This window comes from Dreissena polymorpha, chromosome 8, assembly GCF_020536995.1.
Source record: "Dreissena polymorpha isolate Duluth1 chromosome 8, UMN_Dpol_1.0, whole genome shotgun sequence".
NCBI classification, from domain to species: domain Eukaryota; kingdom Metazoa; phylum Mollusca; class Bivalvia; order Myida; family Dreissenidae; genus Dreissena; species Dreissena polymorpha.
This window is the reverse complement of record NC_068362.1, coordinates 49,220,645-49,242,521: the sequence shown is the minus strand read 5'-3', so window position 1 is coordinate 49,242,521 and position 21,877 is coordinate 49,220,645. Positions and strand designations below refer to the sequence as shown.

General features: G+C 34.5%; 1 protein-coding gene across 1 annotated transcript; it reads right to left on the bottom strand.

The window, feature by feature from the left end:
• Positions 1 to 15,045: 15,045 nt before the first annotated feature.
• On the bottom strand, positions 15,046 to 21,279 carry LOC127842620 (uncharacterized). Its single transcript, XM_052372205.1, has 5 exons — positions 21,139 to 21,279; positions 20,765 to 20,908; positions 19,553 to 19,742; positions 19,086 to 19,300; positions 15,046 to 17,459 (listed from the first exon to the last, which is right to left on the bottom strand). The coding sequence occupies exons 2-5, from the start codon at positions 20,876 to 20,878 to the stop codon at positions 17,247 to 17,249; spliced, it is 732 nt and encodes a 243-aa protein (XP_052228165.1). The 5' UTR covers positions 20,879 to 20,908; positions 21,139 to 21,279; the 3' UTR covers positions 15,046 to 17,246.
• Positions 21,280 to 21,877: the final 598 nt, after the last annotated feature.

Sequence of the window (21,877 nt, the reverse complement as noted above, 5' to 3'; positions counted from 1 at the left end):
AAAAAAAAGAAATACAAATTAGCTTAATTTTCATGGTCTTAGAAACGCACAATAAATCATGTGTTGGACTTTGCATGCCCGAAGCGTAACATTTCCATATGAAGCAGTGCTACTACAACAGCAGACGACAACAAAAAATCAGGATATCTGTTTTTCTCTTAAAATATATGAAATTCAATGGTCGGATATTTTTGGTGTTAAGAAAATATGTAATTTTGGCTTATTGATTGTAATTCACACATTTTACCTATTTAAAACGCATAATTTTTCACAAAACTTCAATCGTTCCAATCGAGTAAACATTCATTTGCATATCGCAACGATCACGCATGCGCAGAAAAAAAACTCTCTGTACCGGTTACGTGACGAAAACAAAATCCGCGTATCTAGGTTAGTCGCGAATTTAGGTGAGTCGCCGATATTTCACTCCTGGAGCGTAGGTCATGTTATAATAAAGTTTACATTACAAAAAGCTCAATCGGAAAGCGATGTACGCCAGTGCCGGAAGTGCCAGCAATGTTGTTGCAATGGACACGCGATCCGACGAGTTGCAGAGGTCGGACTTGCAGAAGCAGGCCGTTCCACTCAGGCTGTCTGCTGTCAGTCTGTCTGTCTGTCTGTCTGTCTGTCTGTCTGTCTGTCTGTCTGTCTGTCTGTCTGTCTGTCTGTCTGTCTGTCTGTCTGTCTGTCTGTCTGTCTGTCTGTCTGTCTGTCTGTCCGTCCGTCCGTCCGTCCGTCCGTCCGACCGTCCGTCCGTCCGTCCGTCCATCCGTCCGTCCGTCCGTCCGTCTGTCTGTCTGTCTGTTTGTCCGTTCGTCCGTCCGTCCGTCTGTCTGTCTTTGCGCATGTCGGTTTAACAATTTAAAAATCGCTATTACAAAAAAAGTTCTGTTTACCCTGAATTCCAAGTATTTTGCCCTTTCATTTTGAGCATGCCGCACAGCCGCTTTTCATATTTGCAGCCGTCATTTTGTAGGAATCAAATGAATCGTCACAACCTGGGTCCCCTGAGTTGCACACATAACACTTGACAGCATCAGCTGATCCTGTAAATGATCAAAGTACTGACAGTACTGGTGTGACGATGCTTTTGAGAGGATGGATATAAAAGCATCAAGTTAAGTTTATCTACATCACCACAATCACCACAATTGTGTATGTTGGTACGAAAAAAAAATTGGTACAACAATTTTGCGAAAAAAATTTGGGTATGAAAACAAATTTGGGTACGAAAAAATATTTGGGAACACAAAAATTGGGACCGAAAACAATTTGGGTACGAACAAAAAATTGGGGATGAACAAAAAATTGGGTACGAAAAAAAAATTGGGTACGAAAAAAAAATTAGGTACGAAAAATTTTAGGTACGGAAAAAAAAATTGGGGGAACGGAAAGTAGTACCTGTGGGGAACTTTACCCACACTCGCACATTTTCGGCCCTTTCCGTCAAACATCAGATAAGTTCCTCGAAGGCAATAGTATGAATACACATTTCGGAAGCGGTAATGCGGTCCTACCTACGCACGTCAAAATGTAAGCGAAATATGTACACAAATCTGTCAGGAATGATTGAATTAACGAAGAAAATCGTGTATTGATGTAAGTTTTTTGAAGAAATGTGCAGAAAATATATTAAACAAGAGCTGTATTTGTGAAACACAATGCCCCCTGCTGCGCAGCTTTGAAGCCATATATTTTACCTTTGACCTTGAAGGATGACCTTGACCTTTCACCACTAAAAATGTGCAGCTCCATGACATACACATGCATGCCGAATATGGAGTTGCTATCTTCAATATTGCAAAATTTGACCTTTGACCTTGACCTTGAAGGATGACCTTGACCTTTCACCAATCAATATGTGCAGCTCTATGAGATACGCATGCACGCCAATATTGAAAAAGTTATGGCCAATTTTAAGGTTTTCGGACAGACAGACAGACGCCTTATATTTGACATTTGACCTTTAAGGTTGACCTTCACCTTCACCTTTCACAACGGAAAATGTGCAGCTCCATGAGATGCACATGTATGCCAAATATCAAGTTGCTATGTTCAATATTTAAAAAGTTATGGCCATTAAAGTTTTCGGACGGACGGACAGACTGACAATCTGACTGACTGACTGACTTACTGACTGACTGACTGACTGACTGACTGACTGACTGACTGACTGACTGACTGACTGACTGACTGACTGACTGACTGACTGACTGACTGACTGACTGACTGACTGACTGACTGACTGACTGACTGACTGACTGACTGACTGACTGACTGACTGACTGACTGACTGACTGACTGACTGACTGGACTGACTGACTGACTGACTGACTGACTGACTGACTGACTGACTGACTGACTGACTGACTGACTGACTGACTGACTGACTGACTGACTGACTGACTGACTGACTGACTGACTGACTGACTGACTGACTGACTGACTGACTGACTGACTGACTGACTGACTGACTGACTGACTGACTGACTGACTGACTGACTGACTGACTGACTGACTGACTGACTGACTGACTGACTGACTGACTGACTGACTGACTGACTGACTGACTGACTGACTGACAGTTCAACTGATATAGGCCATCCTACCGGGGGCATAAAAAGCAATGGCGATATTTTTCTCAGCCACATAATTGTTAATAGTTTAATATCACAAAATGAAAGTGAAAGTAGAACTGTCAAAAATGACAACCTGTCAACGTGTTGTTTTTGCTGGCACGAGAGGGCGATTACACTCAATGTGTTCACATTTTGCCCATAGGCTTTGTCAATGACCTTTATAGTATGGGTAGCTTTGATATTATTTATTGCTATCATGTAACTGCATGATTGTGTATATGTTTACAAAACACAAATCATAAATAATTATATAATATACTGATTGAGCTTATAATAACCTGAGAACTATAGCCAGGTCAATTAAGGACTAAAAATTAGGGATGGCAAAATTATTCGAATATTCGATTGAATGGTCAGCATTCGAATAATAAAAATGATATTCGCATATTCGCATTTTTATCCAAACGTAATTTCACCAATATTTAATGACCTGAGAACCGCTTACTAAAAAGCAACCGAAATCACCTGGGAGTTACATGTTTGACGTGACGTTCTTCGTGTCAAACTCATAACGCGGCCCGTATCAGTGTTGATTGCGCAATGCAATATACACGCTCTAAGAAAGGCCCCGACTGTTTTCGCCAATGGGGTGCCAATTAACGGTTTCAATTGACTGGCGAATAATAATTAAGTTTTGTGATCACAGTATGTACAGCCATTAAAATGTGTGAATTACCCAAATCGCGCAATGCAATATACTTACTATAAGAAAGGGCCCAAACTGTTGTTTGTCAATTAGGTACCAATTAAGGGCTTCAATTTACTTGCGAATAATAATTTAGTTTTTGAACAGTTTGAACAGACATTTAAATATGTGAATTACTCAAAAGGAACAGATGATATAAACTAAACAATCATCAATGAATCATAATTCAAATCTGAAAATGCCACCAGTCCCTTCTGCAGTGTGGAATACTTTACACGGTCTGAGGATAAGAAGACCGCAACGTGTAATGTGTTTAAACTTAGTTTTACATATGCGCGGTGACACTATTTGCTAGCTCACCAACTGTATTTTTATATAATAGCAATATAAGTAAAACATTATGTAAGTATTTTTATGCCTCTGATACTAACAACAGATGTATACGCAAACAAATTGCCACTATTTAGCATCATGTAACTGAATGGTTTCATTAATTTAAATATACTCAATATTGCAATATCATCAAGCATTTATTTACAAACGACATGATCTTTTAAAACTATTTCTGAATGGTATTTATATCTGTTAAATAAAATACTAGTATAATACATTGGTGTTATAAGGCCAACATAAAAACTTTTGTTAAAATAAAATAATTATTTTCCGAAACTAAATAAGAAAAAGAAGACACTTTTAAAATTAAATCATCATTTAATCACGACGATACACACATGAATATATTGACAACAAAATTAACAATATGCGTTAATTACATCGTCGACTTACCAGCCAAAATCGTCAGAACGCAACATGCAAACAACACAGCAATAATCTACGCATTCATCATCTTTCAATAAAACTATTTTCTTTTCAGGAGATTCTTTACCAAAGCACGTTTATGTCAACGTGGAGCTAAAACACCGGGCTTTATAATGGGCATTTTTAGCGGACAAGCCCGTTTCTGGACAATGACTTGTTTCAACGGGTTAGGGCATCACACAAACAAGTCGGGTAATTCATCATCATCATCATCATTCGTAAATATTCTCCATTTATATACTTTTATTATAAGGTATCGGTAGAAAAGACAACGATGTTATAGAATAACAGAAAAACAACAACATTAAAACAACATTAAAAATACACACATTTTAGTTTCAATGTATTCATTTGACCTTAAAGATGTTAGATTTGTTTAATCATTATACGTTTAATGTTTTATTATTGTTATTTCTATCGTTTTAGATATTGTTGATATGTGTTTTTAATTGCAGTGGATTGTATAAACAGCAATATTTATACACCATTATTTAATTGTATTAGCAAAAGCATTGTCAATGTCGCTTTAACAACAGACAAATCACTGTAGGATTGCCAGACTGTCATCGACAAAAATAAAACAACCAAGGATAGCTCGGACTGTTGTTGAATCTGATATAATGTGATCAGATATGATACGTACAGCGATGTCAATATCATAAACTAGATACGATTCTTACATGCAAAGCTCAGCAATTCTACAGCTTTTTATTTTGCATATCGCAATAACAGTATAAATTGTATAGTATTTTATTTGATTGTGTAAGACTTAAAATGGGATGTGCGTTTAGATTGTAACCAGCAGATCATTTCGATTTTCAAAAAGTTTAGAATGTTTAGAATACTTTATTGCACGTCATTACTTATCTCATTGTGCGCCGCCCTGGTATTCCTGGGTGCGACGACACTTATGACATCGTCACCAAACGATTTCACGACCTAACGGTTACGCATTTTGTTAAGGCACATTGGAAAATACCATCAGTTGAAGATGGGTATTATTTTGCTATAGTTCTTATTATGCATTGTTTTGTCTTCTTCTTTAGATCACTGTGGGACCTCTGATTTGGCAATAAGCCAGGAAAGAGTCAAATTTAATATATGCATAGGTATACAACCATTTTGGAACTTCAGACACAGATGTATATCGGGTCTTAAATGTCCAAGAGAAAGGCCTGACTAGATGATGATGATACCCAATTGCTTGACCTTAATAAAAACATATGTATACACAATTAATTCGACGTAATACCCACATTATGCGTACGGCTATACGGTTGTCAGTGAGCATTTTAGTCTGGATATGAAAACACATTTGCAGCCAATATAGTACATCCCGAGTCTGGAATTCACGATATCAATAGCGATGATCCCTAAAGTACTCTTCATCTCAAGTACAAAAGCCGATACAATGAAAATTTCACAACAATATGCGTGTATATATTTATCTTATGTTAACGATGACGAGATAGTAGGTCATGTTGATCTTGAGGTTAGCGTTAGATATTCAAAATATCTAGAAACGCAAAATATGCTTAAAAGGAAGTCAGTTCCAAAGAGGGGCATTCTTTTTAAAACATTAGTAATCACATATGAAATTGCATCGGGAAAATTAGACAATCATTATTTTTCTTATATTTTACTGCACAGGTGCGTCAATACTGTGTATTATAAGAGTAAATGATATTTGGACATCCAACTTCTCGAACGAAGCGTACGTAGAAAACAGATTTTTGGACGGTTTTCCTTCAATAATATTTTTATCTCAACGTCTACGATCTTGAAGCAAAAAAAACGAGGGAAGCATATACACCGAAAGTGGGTATTCATTACAAAATGAATATAAATACAACGTGTCTTACCGTGTGAAAACATCCGCTACTCGCTCACAAAAAAGCACACGCCAACGACGCAGTATTGAAAGTAAGTTCAAACGAAACCTCACTTAAACCCGGTAAGCTCCCGCATACGCATGCCCCCCACCCCCACCCCCCCCCCTACACACACACCTTCTGATATCGTTCTTTCGAGGTATCACTTTTCAATTTCATCGGGAATATCTCCATTCTGAAACCAAGATTAATCTAACGGAGCAAACTAATGCGCAGGTGTAGACGAAAACCATAAGACAAAGGCGTGAATCTACATCAATCCAATAGGACACTGAATAAAAACATATATAAGCGTTCTCGAAGGGAATCAAAGTACTGACAGTACTGGTGTGACGATGCTTTTGAAGAGGATGGAAAATGGGTTCGACAAAAAAATTTGAGTACGAAAAAAAATTTGGGTACGAAAAAACATTGGGTACGAAAAAAAAATTGGTACGAACAATTTTTGGTACGAAACACAATTTGGGGGTACGAGGAAGTAGTACCTGTGGGAACTTGACCCATTCAGCGAAACTGGGAGGCGGGTTACATTCTCGATCAAATATAACAAGAAATATCTTTAAAAAAAGATATTCGACGTGTGTTTGCTGTACCACTTATCTTTAAAAACGTTATGTTACAGTAAAACGTTTGTGGATTATAACATTTCGTTTCAGCAGATATATTTAAAACTTGGCATGCTCTTTAATTACACCATGCTCTTGAATTTCACATGTATATCACACCAAACTTTATATTTCGTTGTTTCCTTTCCTAAGTTAATGATGTTATGTGTACTTACGTGATTTCACATGCCCATGTGCATGAACATATAATTTTACTCTTTTGATTATTGTTTTTTCTCTAATTCAATAAGCTTAGGCATGTTTGTTCGTCAAGTACGCCAATAATTTCATGATGATTCCCGAACGAAGGTATGAGCACATAGTCGTAAGAGCACTTGAATACGTAAGTTCGCCCATAAACACTTCGTAAATTTAACTAAATCTCCGCGATATGACCTAATATGTGTTAGGCCATATAAAACCGCAAACAATATCCAACAAACGAAGAAATTATCAAACATAGTATGTGCACTGATGTGGCTCTGTAATTTCTGTTTGATAAGTTTATTAAATATGCAAAATGAGAAAGCACGCACAAGAGCGAGTTTCATAAGTATTGAATAGCTTTTATGCTGTTTATATACTATAATCGCTATAACGTTTACAAATGACAGGTTCGAAATAATTCGTTTTCTTTACACTAATGATCGCCTTTAACGTTAATTATACACGTTTTCATTCGCAATTTATTTACAGAATCACGACAAATGTCAAATACAATACAGAAAATGCATAGTTGTTACATTGATATATAAACATATAATGGATTGAATATGACTGATTTAAAATGAACGTTTTCAAACGATTATTAAATCTTTTTCCCAGAATATACTGTCCTATTTATAGCTGAGCTTTCTTTACCGTTATCAATGATAATCAGCGAGGTATGCCGATTAGAAAAATCAATTGGACTGGCTCGGTCTTTTACATAGGTCGCCATTGGGAATAATTTTTCATTGTATGCTAACTTAGTACGAGCTGCTTTCGCAGCATCGTCAAAAAAATCAAAACAGCTTAATATCAAATTTCGCGCACAAGTCGACCATGTTTCAAGAGACAATAACATACCGTCTGCATTTGATTCCATCCGACTGGCGGAGTTCACGAAGAGACAGTAGCGAGGCATCTTAGACAAACAAAACACGTGCACATTAGGCCTTTACGAAGGTGCGCAAATACGCGCACTCTTGTTTTTATAGTGTTTGCCAATTTCGCATGTTTATTCCGTTATACAGCGAGAAAATCAGAAAAAATGGCAAAAATGTCAAAACTAAATTGGTTTTTAACTCTTTGTCAAATAAGTGTACGAACAGAAAATGGTTAATCTTCATATGATAGTATGAAACAATCTATATTCCGCAAGATCGCAGGTTGGAGTCGTTGTCCAATTTAACTGTAAACATCATGCAATTATATATAATTTTCACATAATGTATTCATACTGCCACAATGTCTGAATTCGATAAATCAGTAGAATCATTTTTGCTGTAGAAAGCTTTTCAAGGCTTAACCCAACTGCCCTTTGCATAGCATTTTGCAATCGGAAAAGTGTTATTATATAATACATATTATACTATATATTGAGTTTTTCAATGTTTGAATACAAGTAGTTGTAATCATACTCTAAATCGGCTCGCTCTGCCTCAACTTTTTGGCAAGGATGGTTTACAATTTTAGACATCAGCTTTCGGTGAAAAGGTCATATGAACACATTTTTAAAAGCAACCACATTGCAATCAACACAATGTATTAGATTAAGTAAAGTCCATAGTGTACATTCAGTCATTATCAATAAAATAACGATAATAAGATTGATGTTGGCAATACTCAGAGGCAGTGTTCGTAAATGTGATGTCAGGTTCAGTATTAAAAAGATATTGAAATTAATTTGTCCTTGACAATAAAAATAGAACAACAGAAAGACACAGTCTTTTCTATAAGTATCATCATCTCCAAACTTGAACGTTGAAAGTAGTGTATTCTGCTTAAAATGTTCCGTTTTATATGTGGCCTTACATGCAAATTTGATCCATTCAGTAAAAAAAGGCATTTCGAAAACTTGTCATTTTCTGGTAAATGTTTGTATCTCGATTCTAATTCTGAATGTGTGTGAAATTATTCCAAAAAATAATATTGAAATATATCACCATAATAATTACGCGATTTTGATCCATTATGGATCCATTATGGTAAAGCATTACATTTTGAGATTATTACATTTTCTTGTATACTGATTGATTGGAAATCTAAATCTTAAATTTTGTTAAAAATATATGATTGATTTCCGAAGATTGGCAGAATTATGTGCGAATGAAGACCCACGACTAAATGACAATAAGAGTATTACATGCAGAGGGCCAGATTAGATGTGTATATGCGTAAAATACGCATTAAAAAAAAACAGAAAATACGCATGCCTTAGAATTTTCTTGAGTAAATAAAATTCTGGCTAAATTCGGATTACGCATCGTGTGAAATTTCAATGCGTATTAGCCGTTTATACATGCATACACATCTTTCTCTCTCTCTCTCTAATTTCACTCCAGTCAGAACGGTATCATGACATTTTGGTCCATGATAAAGGCCGATGTTGACACAACGGGCTCCCCGCTGCATTGTTGAGAATCGATATACGCTTATAGTGAAAACATTTGAAATCACATCGATAAAACCCGAATCGCCCAACTTCAAGCATATAATTTTTGCTATCAGTTCATCTCTTGTGAAAAACCTTTTTCTGTCAAGCACTTTTTAAATGGCAGCCGAAATACACATATAATAAACAAGCTGTGTGGACCAAACTTAGAAGATTTTGATCGTGGCTGTACAGTGTGTGCTAAACAGTGGCTTGCCAAATCAAGACGGAAAAGAGATTAATGGCTGCTTAAAAGCCAAGGGCAAAAACAGAACAACTGTTTAATACATTGTGTAAAACCAAAGTGATTGCTCTGTTGTGTACAAGACTGCTTGTTATAGCTAGTTAACACTACATGTGCAATTTATTATTTATTATCATCCTTTGAACATAAATACTCCTTAAAATTATTGGATTTGATTTTTACTCATCAATAAAAAAATTCATGAGTGAAATACCCCTCGGCTGAAAAAATTATCTGGAGCTCTGATTACATGCCTAAACTATGTAATATTTGTTTTATACTTATCGCATAATATGTTGAATTATTGAACTTGATTTGTATAAAAAAGTATACTTTAACATATTATTACATAAATGCTCGATACGGTGCACTTATAGTATTTGTAATTTACGCGAATGTTATTAATTGTATAGAAATTATTGATTCTATAAAAAAAATATTGCCTTGAAATAGTATTCTTAAAAAAAAATTCTGGATACTTTTATTTCACATCGGTTTTTATACAATCATAATAAATTTATGATTAATACACCTTTTTTGCTTTCATTAACCACAGATTTAGTATTAAAATCATTTTAGAGTCGTGATTTAAATGAAACACGAATGTAAGATATATCAGGAAATACCCCACCAACAACAAAAAATGAAAAATATAAAGCAGTCATTCAACTATTTGACAGCTTCTTCTCGTATTTGTTATAACTTTTAGACGAACAAATGCACACGATATCATATTAATTATTTCCCTGTCTATTAACTTCATGCTGAATTGTATTGTATATGATGATACGTTTTACTTTTTCTGTCAGCCATATATTTTGTTACCGATACGCAGTACAGCAAAGTATGTGTGTGACTTAAAACGTATGTCTTTGCTTGCTTCGTCGTTTGTGTTTTCCATTTACAACAGATGTGACCTTGTACCGGGCCGCTACTGATAATGATTTGAAATGCATATCAAAGTCCTGACCTATCCAAAACGCTCAATGTCTCTGACCACATGTGCCGTTGAGTAAATTTTATCGTACTTCAACTGTAAATGAGCTAATACTGTAAACTAAACCTTGATTTTATGTTACATGATTCTTTTTCTAAAATGAATTTGGAGAATTTAAATCTAGTATTTGTAAGATGATTTTTTTAAATCCCACTTATCTGCGGGTAAAAACAAAGCTAGTACATTTAAAATCGTTTCAAAATCTCATCTCATCTGCAAATTATTTATGACAACCATTTGTACGTAATAAATATGTGATGATAGTTTGAGACCAAGACATATCGCGCGTTTTTTCTTATCACAGTTAAGACATACTATAACCGTTCAACCTTTTGAATCATTCCTATTCAGTATTGATCTCTGCACTGAAGTGAATCCCGACATGATAGATTTTGTTTTAAGTCACTGAAAGACATCCATATATGATAATATTTCCTTTAAGTCAATTTTAAGTCAAGTTGTTTTGCGATAATGCTGTAATACTTAGGAAAACATTTTACGATGTAAAGGTAACGTTAGTTGTTTTTAATGAAAAACATCATAATTAATGCTATGTATTATATTACAGCTACACGAATTCCCTGGAGACTATCAATTATTATCTATAAAATTACGATAATAATATTAATGGGGACATATATGTACGAACATCCCCAAATTGCTTCGTTTACTAACAGATCGCGATGGCAACAGGGAAACAAATGCACGGTATGTGGACTGCGAAATCACAGCGCCGAAGACTGCTACCAAAATCGACGGGGCGCCGGCGGCTACTCGTACTACCATGGGCGCCACAGGAAATACCGAGGACAGAGACGAGTCATGGCTCCAACGATGTTTCCAATATAGGACAATTTTAACAGACAATCGCATGATATACAACAAACAAGCAGTATCCTTTCTCCAAACAGGTTCCATACACTTACGTATATATGTATAGAATGTAATAATAATGTCTGCAAATGTGATAAGAGCAATTCTCTTTTTAAAACATCATATTGTTCAAATTATTTGACTACTAGTAAAAACAATATTGATAAAATCTAGTTCAAGTACAAATTGCAATACATGTATTTCAAATATTGACAGGCGTATTGCTATTGACAAGTGTGACAATAATACTGCTCCTAATTTAGACTTCAATTTTTCTAATTAGAGGGTTAAATGTTGTTTGTCTTAATATACGTCACATAATGCCTAAATTAGATGAAATTAAATATGTACTTTCACATTCAAAAATACATATTTTAGGACTATGCGAAACATTTTTAATCAATGAAATACAAGATTCGGATATACAAATTCCAAATTTTAATTGTATTCGTCGTGACCGAGATAATCGTAAGGGTGGTGGCATAGTTGTTTACATAAAAGACAATATACCTTTCAAACATAGATTAGATTTAAATACGTGCGCATTAGAATTGGTCTCGATTGAAATTATGTTGCCAAACTCTAAATCGTTTCTAATTAACTTTATTTATAGGCCACCGGATTCTGCAATTGACTGGGTATCAGCCTATGATATCAGCTTTAAAAATGCTATTAACTGTATGAGTAAAGAACTTTATATTTTAGGTGATTTAAATATGAACTTTCAATCTGAAAAAGAAACATTCAAAAACTCCCGCTGGAATTCGTTTGTAATTTCAAATGGTCTTAAACAGTTAGTAACGAAACCAACAAGAATTACAAAGAAATCGTATACAATTATTGATCAATTATATACAAATAGACCCGCTCGTATAAGCAATGTTTTTGTTTCATCGTATAGTGCTAGTGATCATTTTCCTGTTTGTTTTACAAGACAAATGCATACAAAAATACCTAAGAACAAGCATATATCAAAAGAATATAGGCAATTCAAACATTTTAAGGAACACACTTTTCAAAACGATTTATTAATGTCAAATTTAGAAATGATTGACATGGTCTCAGATCCCAATACATGTCTCAATTATTTACTTGACACCATAACATCAACATTAAACATCCATGCACCTATTAAAACAAAAAGCATTAAGTCACAAATTTTACCTGGATGGTTTTCAGACGAAATTAAATATGCAATTAAAATGCGAGACTGGTTGAAAAAACATCACAAAATCGACAAGTACAAAAAACAAAGGAACCATGTAACGTTTCTTATAAGAAAATATAAACAACAATTCTATAATAACTCAGTAAAGGAAAATGTGTCAACAAAACATATATGGAAAACAATTAATTCCCTTGCACATCCAAATCCTTCCCTCACTCTGCCATTAACACTTGACGTAAATAATACAACCATTGACAGCATTCCTGAGATCTTAGACACATTCAACACACATTTTACTTACATCTCCGATTTGGTCACCAAAACTTAATTTGAACCATATAATTATACAAAATTCAAAAGATATCTCAATGATAAACAAAAAACACATTTATTTGAAATTGCACCAATAACAGTATTTAAGGTCCGTAAAATAATTGACAGTTTAAAAAACAATAAAGCACCTGGCCTTGACAATATCGGTTCTGATATACTCAAACATTGTGGTGATACCATTGTCGGCTCAATAACGTCAATCCTAAATAAGAGCATTCAAAGTGGAATCTTTCCGGACAGGCTTAAGAATGCATATATATTGCGTGTGCATAAAGAATCAGATAAAAATGACCTAAACAACTATAGACCCATTTCCATACTCCCTACTATTTCTAAGATATTTGAAAGACACATTTCAAATCAAATGAAGTCATTTCTTGAAAAACATCAATTGTTGCATACTTTCCAGTCTGGCTTTCGTCAATATCATTCTTGTCAGTCATCATTGATTCGACTTATAGATTCTTGGCTACAAAACATAGATTCTGGAAAAATTGTAGGGACAGTATACCTTGACCTTAGGAAAGCCTTTGATTTAGTAGATCATGATATTTTACTTAAAAAACTTTCTATGTATCATTTCTCTGAGAGTGTGCTTACCTTGATGCAGTCGTACCTATCTAACAGACAGCAATGCGTCAAAATCGGAACACAACAATCAGCTTTTCAAACTATAAACGCCGGGGTACCTCAAGGATCTATTCTCGGCCCTCTTCTTTTCCTTATATATATTAATGACATGCCGTTTTTCCTTCAAAAGGGAACGTTAGATCTTTATGCAGATGACTCTACCTTACATGCAGCTGATGTTGACATTAAAAGCATTCAAAGTACTTTGCAAAATGGCTTAGATATAATATCAAATTGGTGCTCTTTTAACAATATGTTAATACATCCAAACAAAACTAAATGCATGATATTCTCCAGTGCTAAAAAGTCTGCAAACACCTTATTACTTAAAATCAACAACATTGTTATTGATCAAGTTGCACATCATAATTTACTTGGTATAACAGTTGACAAACATCTCACTTGGAAACTGCATATAAAAAACGTCTGTCGAAAGCTCAACTCAAAGCTAGCCTTATTAAAACGCATTAAACCCTATCTAAATTATGAAACAATGAAGTTGTTTTATAATTCATACATCTTACTACATATGGACTATTGTTGTACAATACGGTGCTCAGCCACAAGATTAAATTTAAAGAAGGTAATTTCGATACAGAAACGTGCTGCAAAAATAATAATGAATAAGCCGTTTTCCTCTCCTTCAATTCCGATTTTCAATAAACTGGGCTGGTTGTCATTTGAAAATAGGTGTAAATTTCTTGTTGGGACTATAGTGTACAAAGTTTTAGATGGCTCAATGCCTCCTTATTTTGATAACGTTATTTTTGTATCAAATAACAATACATACTTTCTTAGGTCCACCACCCACAACGATTTATCATATGTTGCATTTAAAACGAATTACGGAAAGCGTACTTTTTCCTTTTGTGCGAGAAATATATGGAACCTTATCCCAAATAATATAAGTCAAGCACCTACAATTATTTCCTTTAAACGGCACCTTAAAAATCATTTGCTACAAACGCAAAACCTTTTTTGATATTGTGGGTTGTATGGACTAAAATACCGCCTTTGGGTATTTTATTCTTCTTCTTTTTGCTTTGTGATTTTCTGTTGTTATGAAAGAATGAAATAGCCATTATTAAATATTATTATAATAATTATTATTATTATAATTGTTATTATTATTATTTATTTTATTTTATTTTTTTATTATTTATTATTATTATTATTATTATTATTATTATTATTGTTATTTTATAAATAATATTTTATATTATTAATATTATTGTATTAGTATTATTATTTTCATTATATGATGCTTTTGTAAAAACAAATTTAAGGCTGATTGCAGTATGCTAGACATTGTTGAGTTATATTTACATATACTGTGTTTTTTTAAAGACCACATTGTAAAAAGATATGCTATTTCTTAATGTGTTATCTTCGTGAAATAAAGTTATTATTTTTATTATTATTATTATTATAATTATTATATCAGAGGCAAAATATGGTATCACGTTCAGATTGTGAAAAAGATTTGACAATAAAAATAGCACGACGAGACCGATACAATGTTTGTGCAAAACCTTCCTTAAAATGAAACGTTGAAAGAAGTGTATTCAGCCTTAAATGTTTATTTCTTATACATGTACGTACACACAGTTTGACACATTCGGTAAATAATTGACGTTTTCAAATAGCATAATGTTCTGGTATATAAATGTATATGGAACAAAAATCTAAATATATTTCGAAACAAACTGAATTGGTTTTAATAAATTACAATAATAATTAAGCTTTTTTGATTCATTTGGTAAAGAATGTCCGTTTCTTGTATATCGATACTGATATTTTCATAATCTCAATCTTAATTTGTGTGTGATTTTTATGCCCCCGGATCGAATGATCGGGGATGTATTGTTTTTGGTCTGTCTGTCATTCTGTCACTCTGTCACTGTGTCATTCTGTCCCAAAACTCTAACATTGGTTAAAGTCTTATTAAAGGGATCTTTTCACGCTTTGGTAAATTGACAAAATTGAAAAAAGTTGTTTCAGATTCGCAAATTTTCGTTTTAGTTATGATATTTGTGAGGAAACAGTAATACTGAACATTTACCATGGTCTAATATAGCCATTATATGCATCTTTTGACGATTTTAAAACCTAAAAATTATAAAGCGTTGCAACGCGAAACGATTGAATAATTTGGAGAGTTCTGTTTTTGTCGTTAAATTTTGTGAAACTACGAAGATTGCTTATATAATGTATAAAATACTTCTAGTATATGTATTCGGCGGAATAGCTCAGTAGGCTAGAGCGTTTTTACTTCAGGACTCTGGCAGGACTCTAGGGGTCACTGGTTCGAAACCTGGTCCGGGCAATGTTCTTTTCCTTTTTTTAATTTTATTCTTGATTTTTTACTGGAGCTTTTACGATCCAATGTTTACATTTATCGATATAAAGCAGTTAATGAATAAGTTAAAAAATGCCAAAATCTGTGAAAAGGCCCCTTTAAGTCACTTAAAAATAGGCTTCAAACTACACAAAACAAGATGATTAGGTTTTTTCTGAATATGGATAACAAATCACATGTTTGTCAAGAACAGTTTTAACATTTATGTTGGCTGCCTGTTTCAAAACGAGTAGAACAGATCATACTTTGTCATGTACATAAGGTTAAAAATGGCCTTGCACCAGAGTATATGGGTGAGAATTTTAAGTCAGTGTCTGGCGTACATAATCGTTGTACTAGGTATTATTATATTATTATATTTTATATATTATTAAATATTATATATTTTATATTGTCTGCATTATGTAGTAACTATGTAATGTTCATATTTTTACCAAATAGAATCAAATCAATCAATAACTTTTGAAATATTGAAGATAGCAACTTGATATTTGGCATGCATGTGTATCTCATGGAGCTGCACATTTTGAGTGGTGAAAGGTCAAGGTCATCCTTCAAGGTAAAGGTCAAATATATTGCTTCAAAGCGGCGCAATAGGGGGCATTGTGTTTCTGTCAAACATATCTCTTGTTTAATATGTTATTGATTTTAGTAGATTGCTATTAAATTGGATACAATATACATTTTATACTGCACTGAATACAGCTAGTTATTATTTGCATTGGTGATAGAGGAAATGCACCACATATTGTACCACAATTTATGTTTGTTGTTTTTTATATTTTAAGACATATATGTTTGTCAATAATGAGAGTTGATGTTGATTGGTGCTGTTGAATAGTGTCTCTTCCGAATTTAAAGAATGCTATGAATACCGCAAACCATGTTTGTTATTTATTATGCCGCGTAGTAACGTGCAATAACTCAAGAGCCTTTTTGTTTAACAATACTCTTTATTTTATTTATAACCAGAGCTAAATAATGTACGTTTAATTTGAACCTATTTATTTTTAAATGAGTGCATTGAAGCTTATTGACACGCTCATTAAGTCAGTCAGACAGCGATAACGGTTGTCGAGAAAAGCGAGTCCATTTATAATTGGGTCGTCATACTCTATTATGTGTAAGATGTTTGTTTTAAATACCACTTATCTGTGGATTAAAACAAAGCTAGTCCATTTAAAATCGTTTCAAAATCTCACCCGATCTGCTTTTTACATATAATAACCATTGGTAGATAAAATGGATCAGAATTGTTAGCACCAACGTATAAAAATGTGAACATCCGTATAACACCTAGAAGGTCCTTGTCGTGTGACTGTGCACATATATTGTCCATGAAACCTCGTAGTTAAGTCATTACACTAAATGTCACTGTATACAGATTATATCACATCAGGTGTTGACTACGGTTTTAACGATTTCCATGCAAGACTTGTGTCCGACGAAGCCTGTCGGGAGAAGCAGGTGTGGTTTGTCGTCGGCAGATCGGCTGTCGGGAGGTCGCCACCACAGGCGTCGCTTCGTCGGCACCGACACAAGTACCTCTCGAAATATGTCCCGCCCGCGTTCAACGACACTATTTTACATACGTCGGCAGATTTCCTTGTACACCACGCCTGAAAAAACGAAACAAAAATCTCAACGATACCTTTTGAAAACAAATGTTCTTATAATGAGACAAAATACAACATGTGCTATGGTACTATTTATAAAGTACACGCATCACTGACAGAAGAAGTAACTTGTGGATACAGCTTGTGCCAACGTTACAAATGTGCAGACAAAGAAGTGAAAGTCTACATAAATGTTAAATACAAAGTGTAATCGTTCTATCCGACCCCTCATGTTAAAGTTGTTATAAGCAATAGATGTGCACGTGATTAGGAATTTCTGCCATTAATGTAATGCATTAATTTTGATTCAATGTGTATCATAGCTTGTTCATCACTATGACGATATATTAAAGGGATCTTTTCACATATTGGCATGTATTGAAGTTTTTCATTAAATGCATTATATTGATAAATGTAAACATTGGATCTAAAAAGCTGCAGTAAAAAACAAGTATAAAATTAAAGAAAAAAATTAACCCTCAATTTGTCGTGCCAATGACCCCTGGTGTAAAAGTCTAACGCTTAGACGACTCGGCCATCCGTACTCATAGAATGAGTGATGTATTTTATACTTTACATAATCAATCCTCGTAGTGTCACAAAATATAACGACAACAACAGAACTCTCCAAATTATTCAATCGTTTCGCGTTAAAACGCTTTACAATATTCATGTTTTTAAATCTTCAAAATATATTTTGGATATTTTAAAGCATGGTGAATGTCCAGTATTACTGTTTCCTCACAGAAATATCACGACTACAACGAATACTTGCGAATCTGAAACTTTATTAATTTATTCAGTTTACCAAAACGTGAAAAGGTTCCTGTAATGACTCCGGTTGTAAACTGTTTATCAATACTGGGTCAGTCAAACATGTGAATCTGTACACCACTGACTACTATTTTAGTAAGGAGCTTGTTCAGCACACTGTTGTGTAGGCTTTGATATAAACTATACACTCAAATGCATTTCTAAACGAACTCTTTTATTTTTGTTTTCTCAAAACGGCTAAAAATTCAACTTTAAATCTTGCTTTTTATTGTTTAAGAACATTTTCTATGAAGTTACATCTAAAGTATCCGTCTATGACGAATTGACTCGGTGAGACCACGTGCGGCTTAGATTGTTTCATGCTGCAAAAGCGAAATTAAGTACGATATCAATATTAACCTTCTTGTGAACACTATTCTTTTGTTTTAATATTTGATTTTTAAAAACGCATGTATTAGCAATTAGACGGTTGCATTCTGGTCGATCTTGAAAGCAGTGATGTAGGTGAAAACAAGCTCGTTCCACACGTGCAACACATGTTTTGAAAGCGTTACACAAGTGATATCGCATTGTGATGATTGGGAATTATATGTTTGTTTACTTTGTTTATTTAGAATGATTAATTACTGTGTTTTCAACCCAACATTCTTTCGAAATGTTGTCTATTGTTATCATACATGTACATCATAATACTTTAGATTTCCCCCCATAGACATCAAGTACTGGTTCTAGTCCCAGGTAACGGACTCGATAGTGTCTCAAATAAGCTACAGGTTTTCTATGCAATCGAGCTAAATAAGTAGGTTTAAACTAAGAATACGTCCTATGATAGTCAATAGAAGCGCCGACCTATACCTGACCACACCCATATTGCGTGTAAAAGTAAGCTCCCTTCTCCCAGGACGCTTGAGCAACCAATGGGCGGGCACATCGGCACGACATTGGTGTGGCCAACTCGAATGATAGCGGGCCTTGGCCTTTCGTTGTTAGCACTGGAGATCCAAAGGCGCACGGTTTCTGATTGGATGCCAGTTCACAGAACTCTATTTTTGCCTCCAGGTGGAATCCTCCTGTAAGCACACACGCATGCGTATAAACCAACTTAAATGCGCATTGAAAATGAACACGTGTATTCTTTTAACAAAAAACAGCAGCCTATGTACAATTAATCATTCTAAGTAAACAAACATATAAATCTTTTTTTATCTAAAAAACAAACTTTGATTTCAAAAGGAAACGTCAGCTACACTGAATATCCGCATAACTGTATGTATATATGTATTAGTACAATGCATTTACATTTGTCATACAACTGTTCTTACTTTCGGTGGTCAGAGTCTGAACCATAGAGTTAGACATGTTGAACCAGTCTCCTGAGCACGTGTTTCCGTTCTGACATTTGCAGATGTTTGATTGGCTTTTAAAAAGCTCGACTGGTTCGCCGGAATCCGTTATGTACCGATAGTTCAATCCGCATAGACTGTCGTAGGAGGAACACACTGGTAGGTCTCCCTGGGAATTAAAAAAAATTACGCTAGTGATTGTTTTTATTTTAGGTAGACATTAATTGACACAAGCCTCATAGTAACCTCATAAGAATTTATACAAGCAGTATCACCAGCAACAGCAGCGATCTCCGGTTACTCATATCAGTAGCCAAATTAAATAATTCAAAGTTAAAGTTTTGAAAGCAAATGGATGCAAAACTCGTCTGTCATGTTTATTTTCTACAATATAATATTTTGACGAAACAATGACTGAGATTGAACATCGTCATATTTGTATGATCAGCACCATGTAAAAATAAACGTAATATGTTTCCTTTATTATATAGTGCACTACAAAATCGTTCTGTATTTACGCGTAATATTAAAAGTGTATTGCTCGTCGGATTGAGCAGTTTCTTGGATATTGCAAGCTTTCATGTTTATATTCTAAAAATGTGTTTTTTAATGTTCAGTTTATTATGATCGTTAATACCAACATTAATCGAATATAATTTCTGCCGCTACGAAGTTTATCATAACAATAGTTAAATATATGTGCTCATCTGCATGCTTAAGATGTCGGACGAGCGAACCTAATCGTAGGTTTTTTATAATTTTGCCTTGCTATGTCCAACCATTGAAGTAAACTAATTTGCATTTAACACCCGTCTCGTATTCTTTTGATTCGATACTGCCTGATAGTTGTTCTTCGTTTAGCATGAAAATCTCTAACCGAGAAGGACAGACGGGTTCAACCCCCACTGTGAGAGCGTCTATCTCATTATACACCAAGTAAACGTTCTAGTCACATAAAATGAACTATATATCGTTTCCGATAAGTAGTAAGTACTTTACTTTCACTCGAGCTAAAATAAGTTGGTTTAAGCTAAAGAACTAAAAACATTAGAAATTATTATGGCGCCATTTTAATAAGACAATCAACAAAATGACGGAGTTACACTGCGCCAGAGTCCTTCTTCATTACTGAAATTAATGAAAAATATCTCAACCATCGTGCACATCTGATGATGGGATTCATCAGCGTACCTGTGTAACGTCTGTTTCTGGTTTTAGCGGGAGAAGCCATGACGTTGAGGCCGACGTCAATAGTAGTGTGGCACAAAACCACATTGATCGCGTGAAGTATTGTGCAAGCAACATGGCAGATGGTGTTACTTGAAAATGCAAAATCTGTAAATAAGTCATCATTTTATTAATTATATTATTAATGACAAGTCTTAATTGCATTTATCTGTCATGAATATAATAGATCAAATGGCTTTGTTAATACTCTTTTCTTAGAAAAAAGCACGATCAGACCTTTCAAATGGATCGTGGTAAATGGTGTTAATACCTTATTATGAAAAAAAAACATTCAGAAAATAAATCTAACGGAAAAGTAGGAAAAACTATTCACTTACGTTTAATCCGCACCGATCTCTGGGCAGAAAATACAAGTGTACACAACTAAAATGACCAAAAGTAGGCGTATGTTCAACAAAACAATGTGACCTGTTATTTATACACGGTTTGTTGAATCAAGATCATAAAGGACTCGGATGGCGTTCAGCGGCTTATTTCCGAGTAGTATCGGATGTTTTGGTGATGCTCTCTGTGCGGTTTCCGATATACACAAGTATGCTATTCAAATTCGGATATGTGTGTTCAATACACGTACTTGGTTGGAATGCGGTGAAGCATAATACAAGAACTTTCACATTAAAACGTGTTTCCACCTACTTTTTGTTCTGTTTTATATCAAATGACCCATGTTCTGCTGGTTCAAACGTTTGATTTTATTTTCAAATTCAAACTACATGGTTTAAAGAGACCTATTCACAGCTTGTGGGAATGACTACTTTGTAACTGTGTTTCAGATAGACAAACACTTAAATAGCGCTGTCATTAAAGGGGCCTTTTCACAGTACCACGCCAAATATCGTGTCTCGCGTTCAAAGTGCGACACACGAAACATGAAGCGACACGCGATATTTTGCTCGATACACGAAGCGATACACGATATTTTGCGTGATTCTCAAAGCGACACACGATATTTTGCGCGATACACGAAGCGACACGCGATATTTACCACGATATATCGCCTTTTGGGCTACCTACACAAGGGCGATCAATCAAAAAAACAATTTTGACTGATCAAAA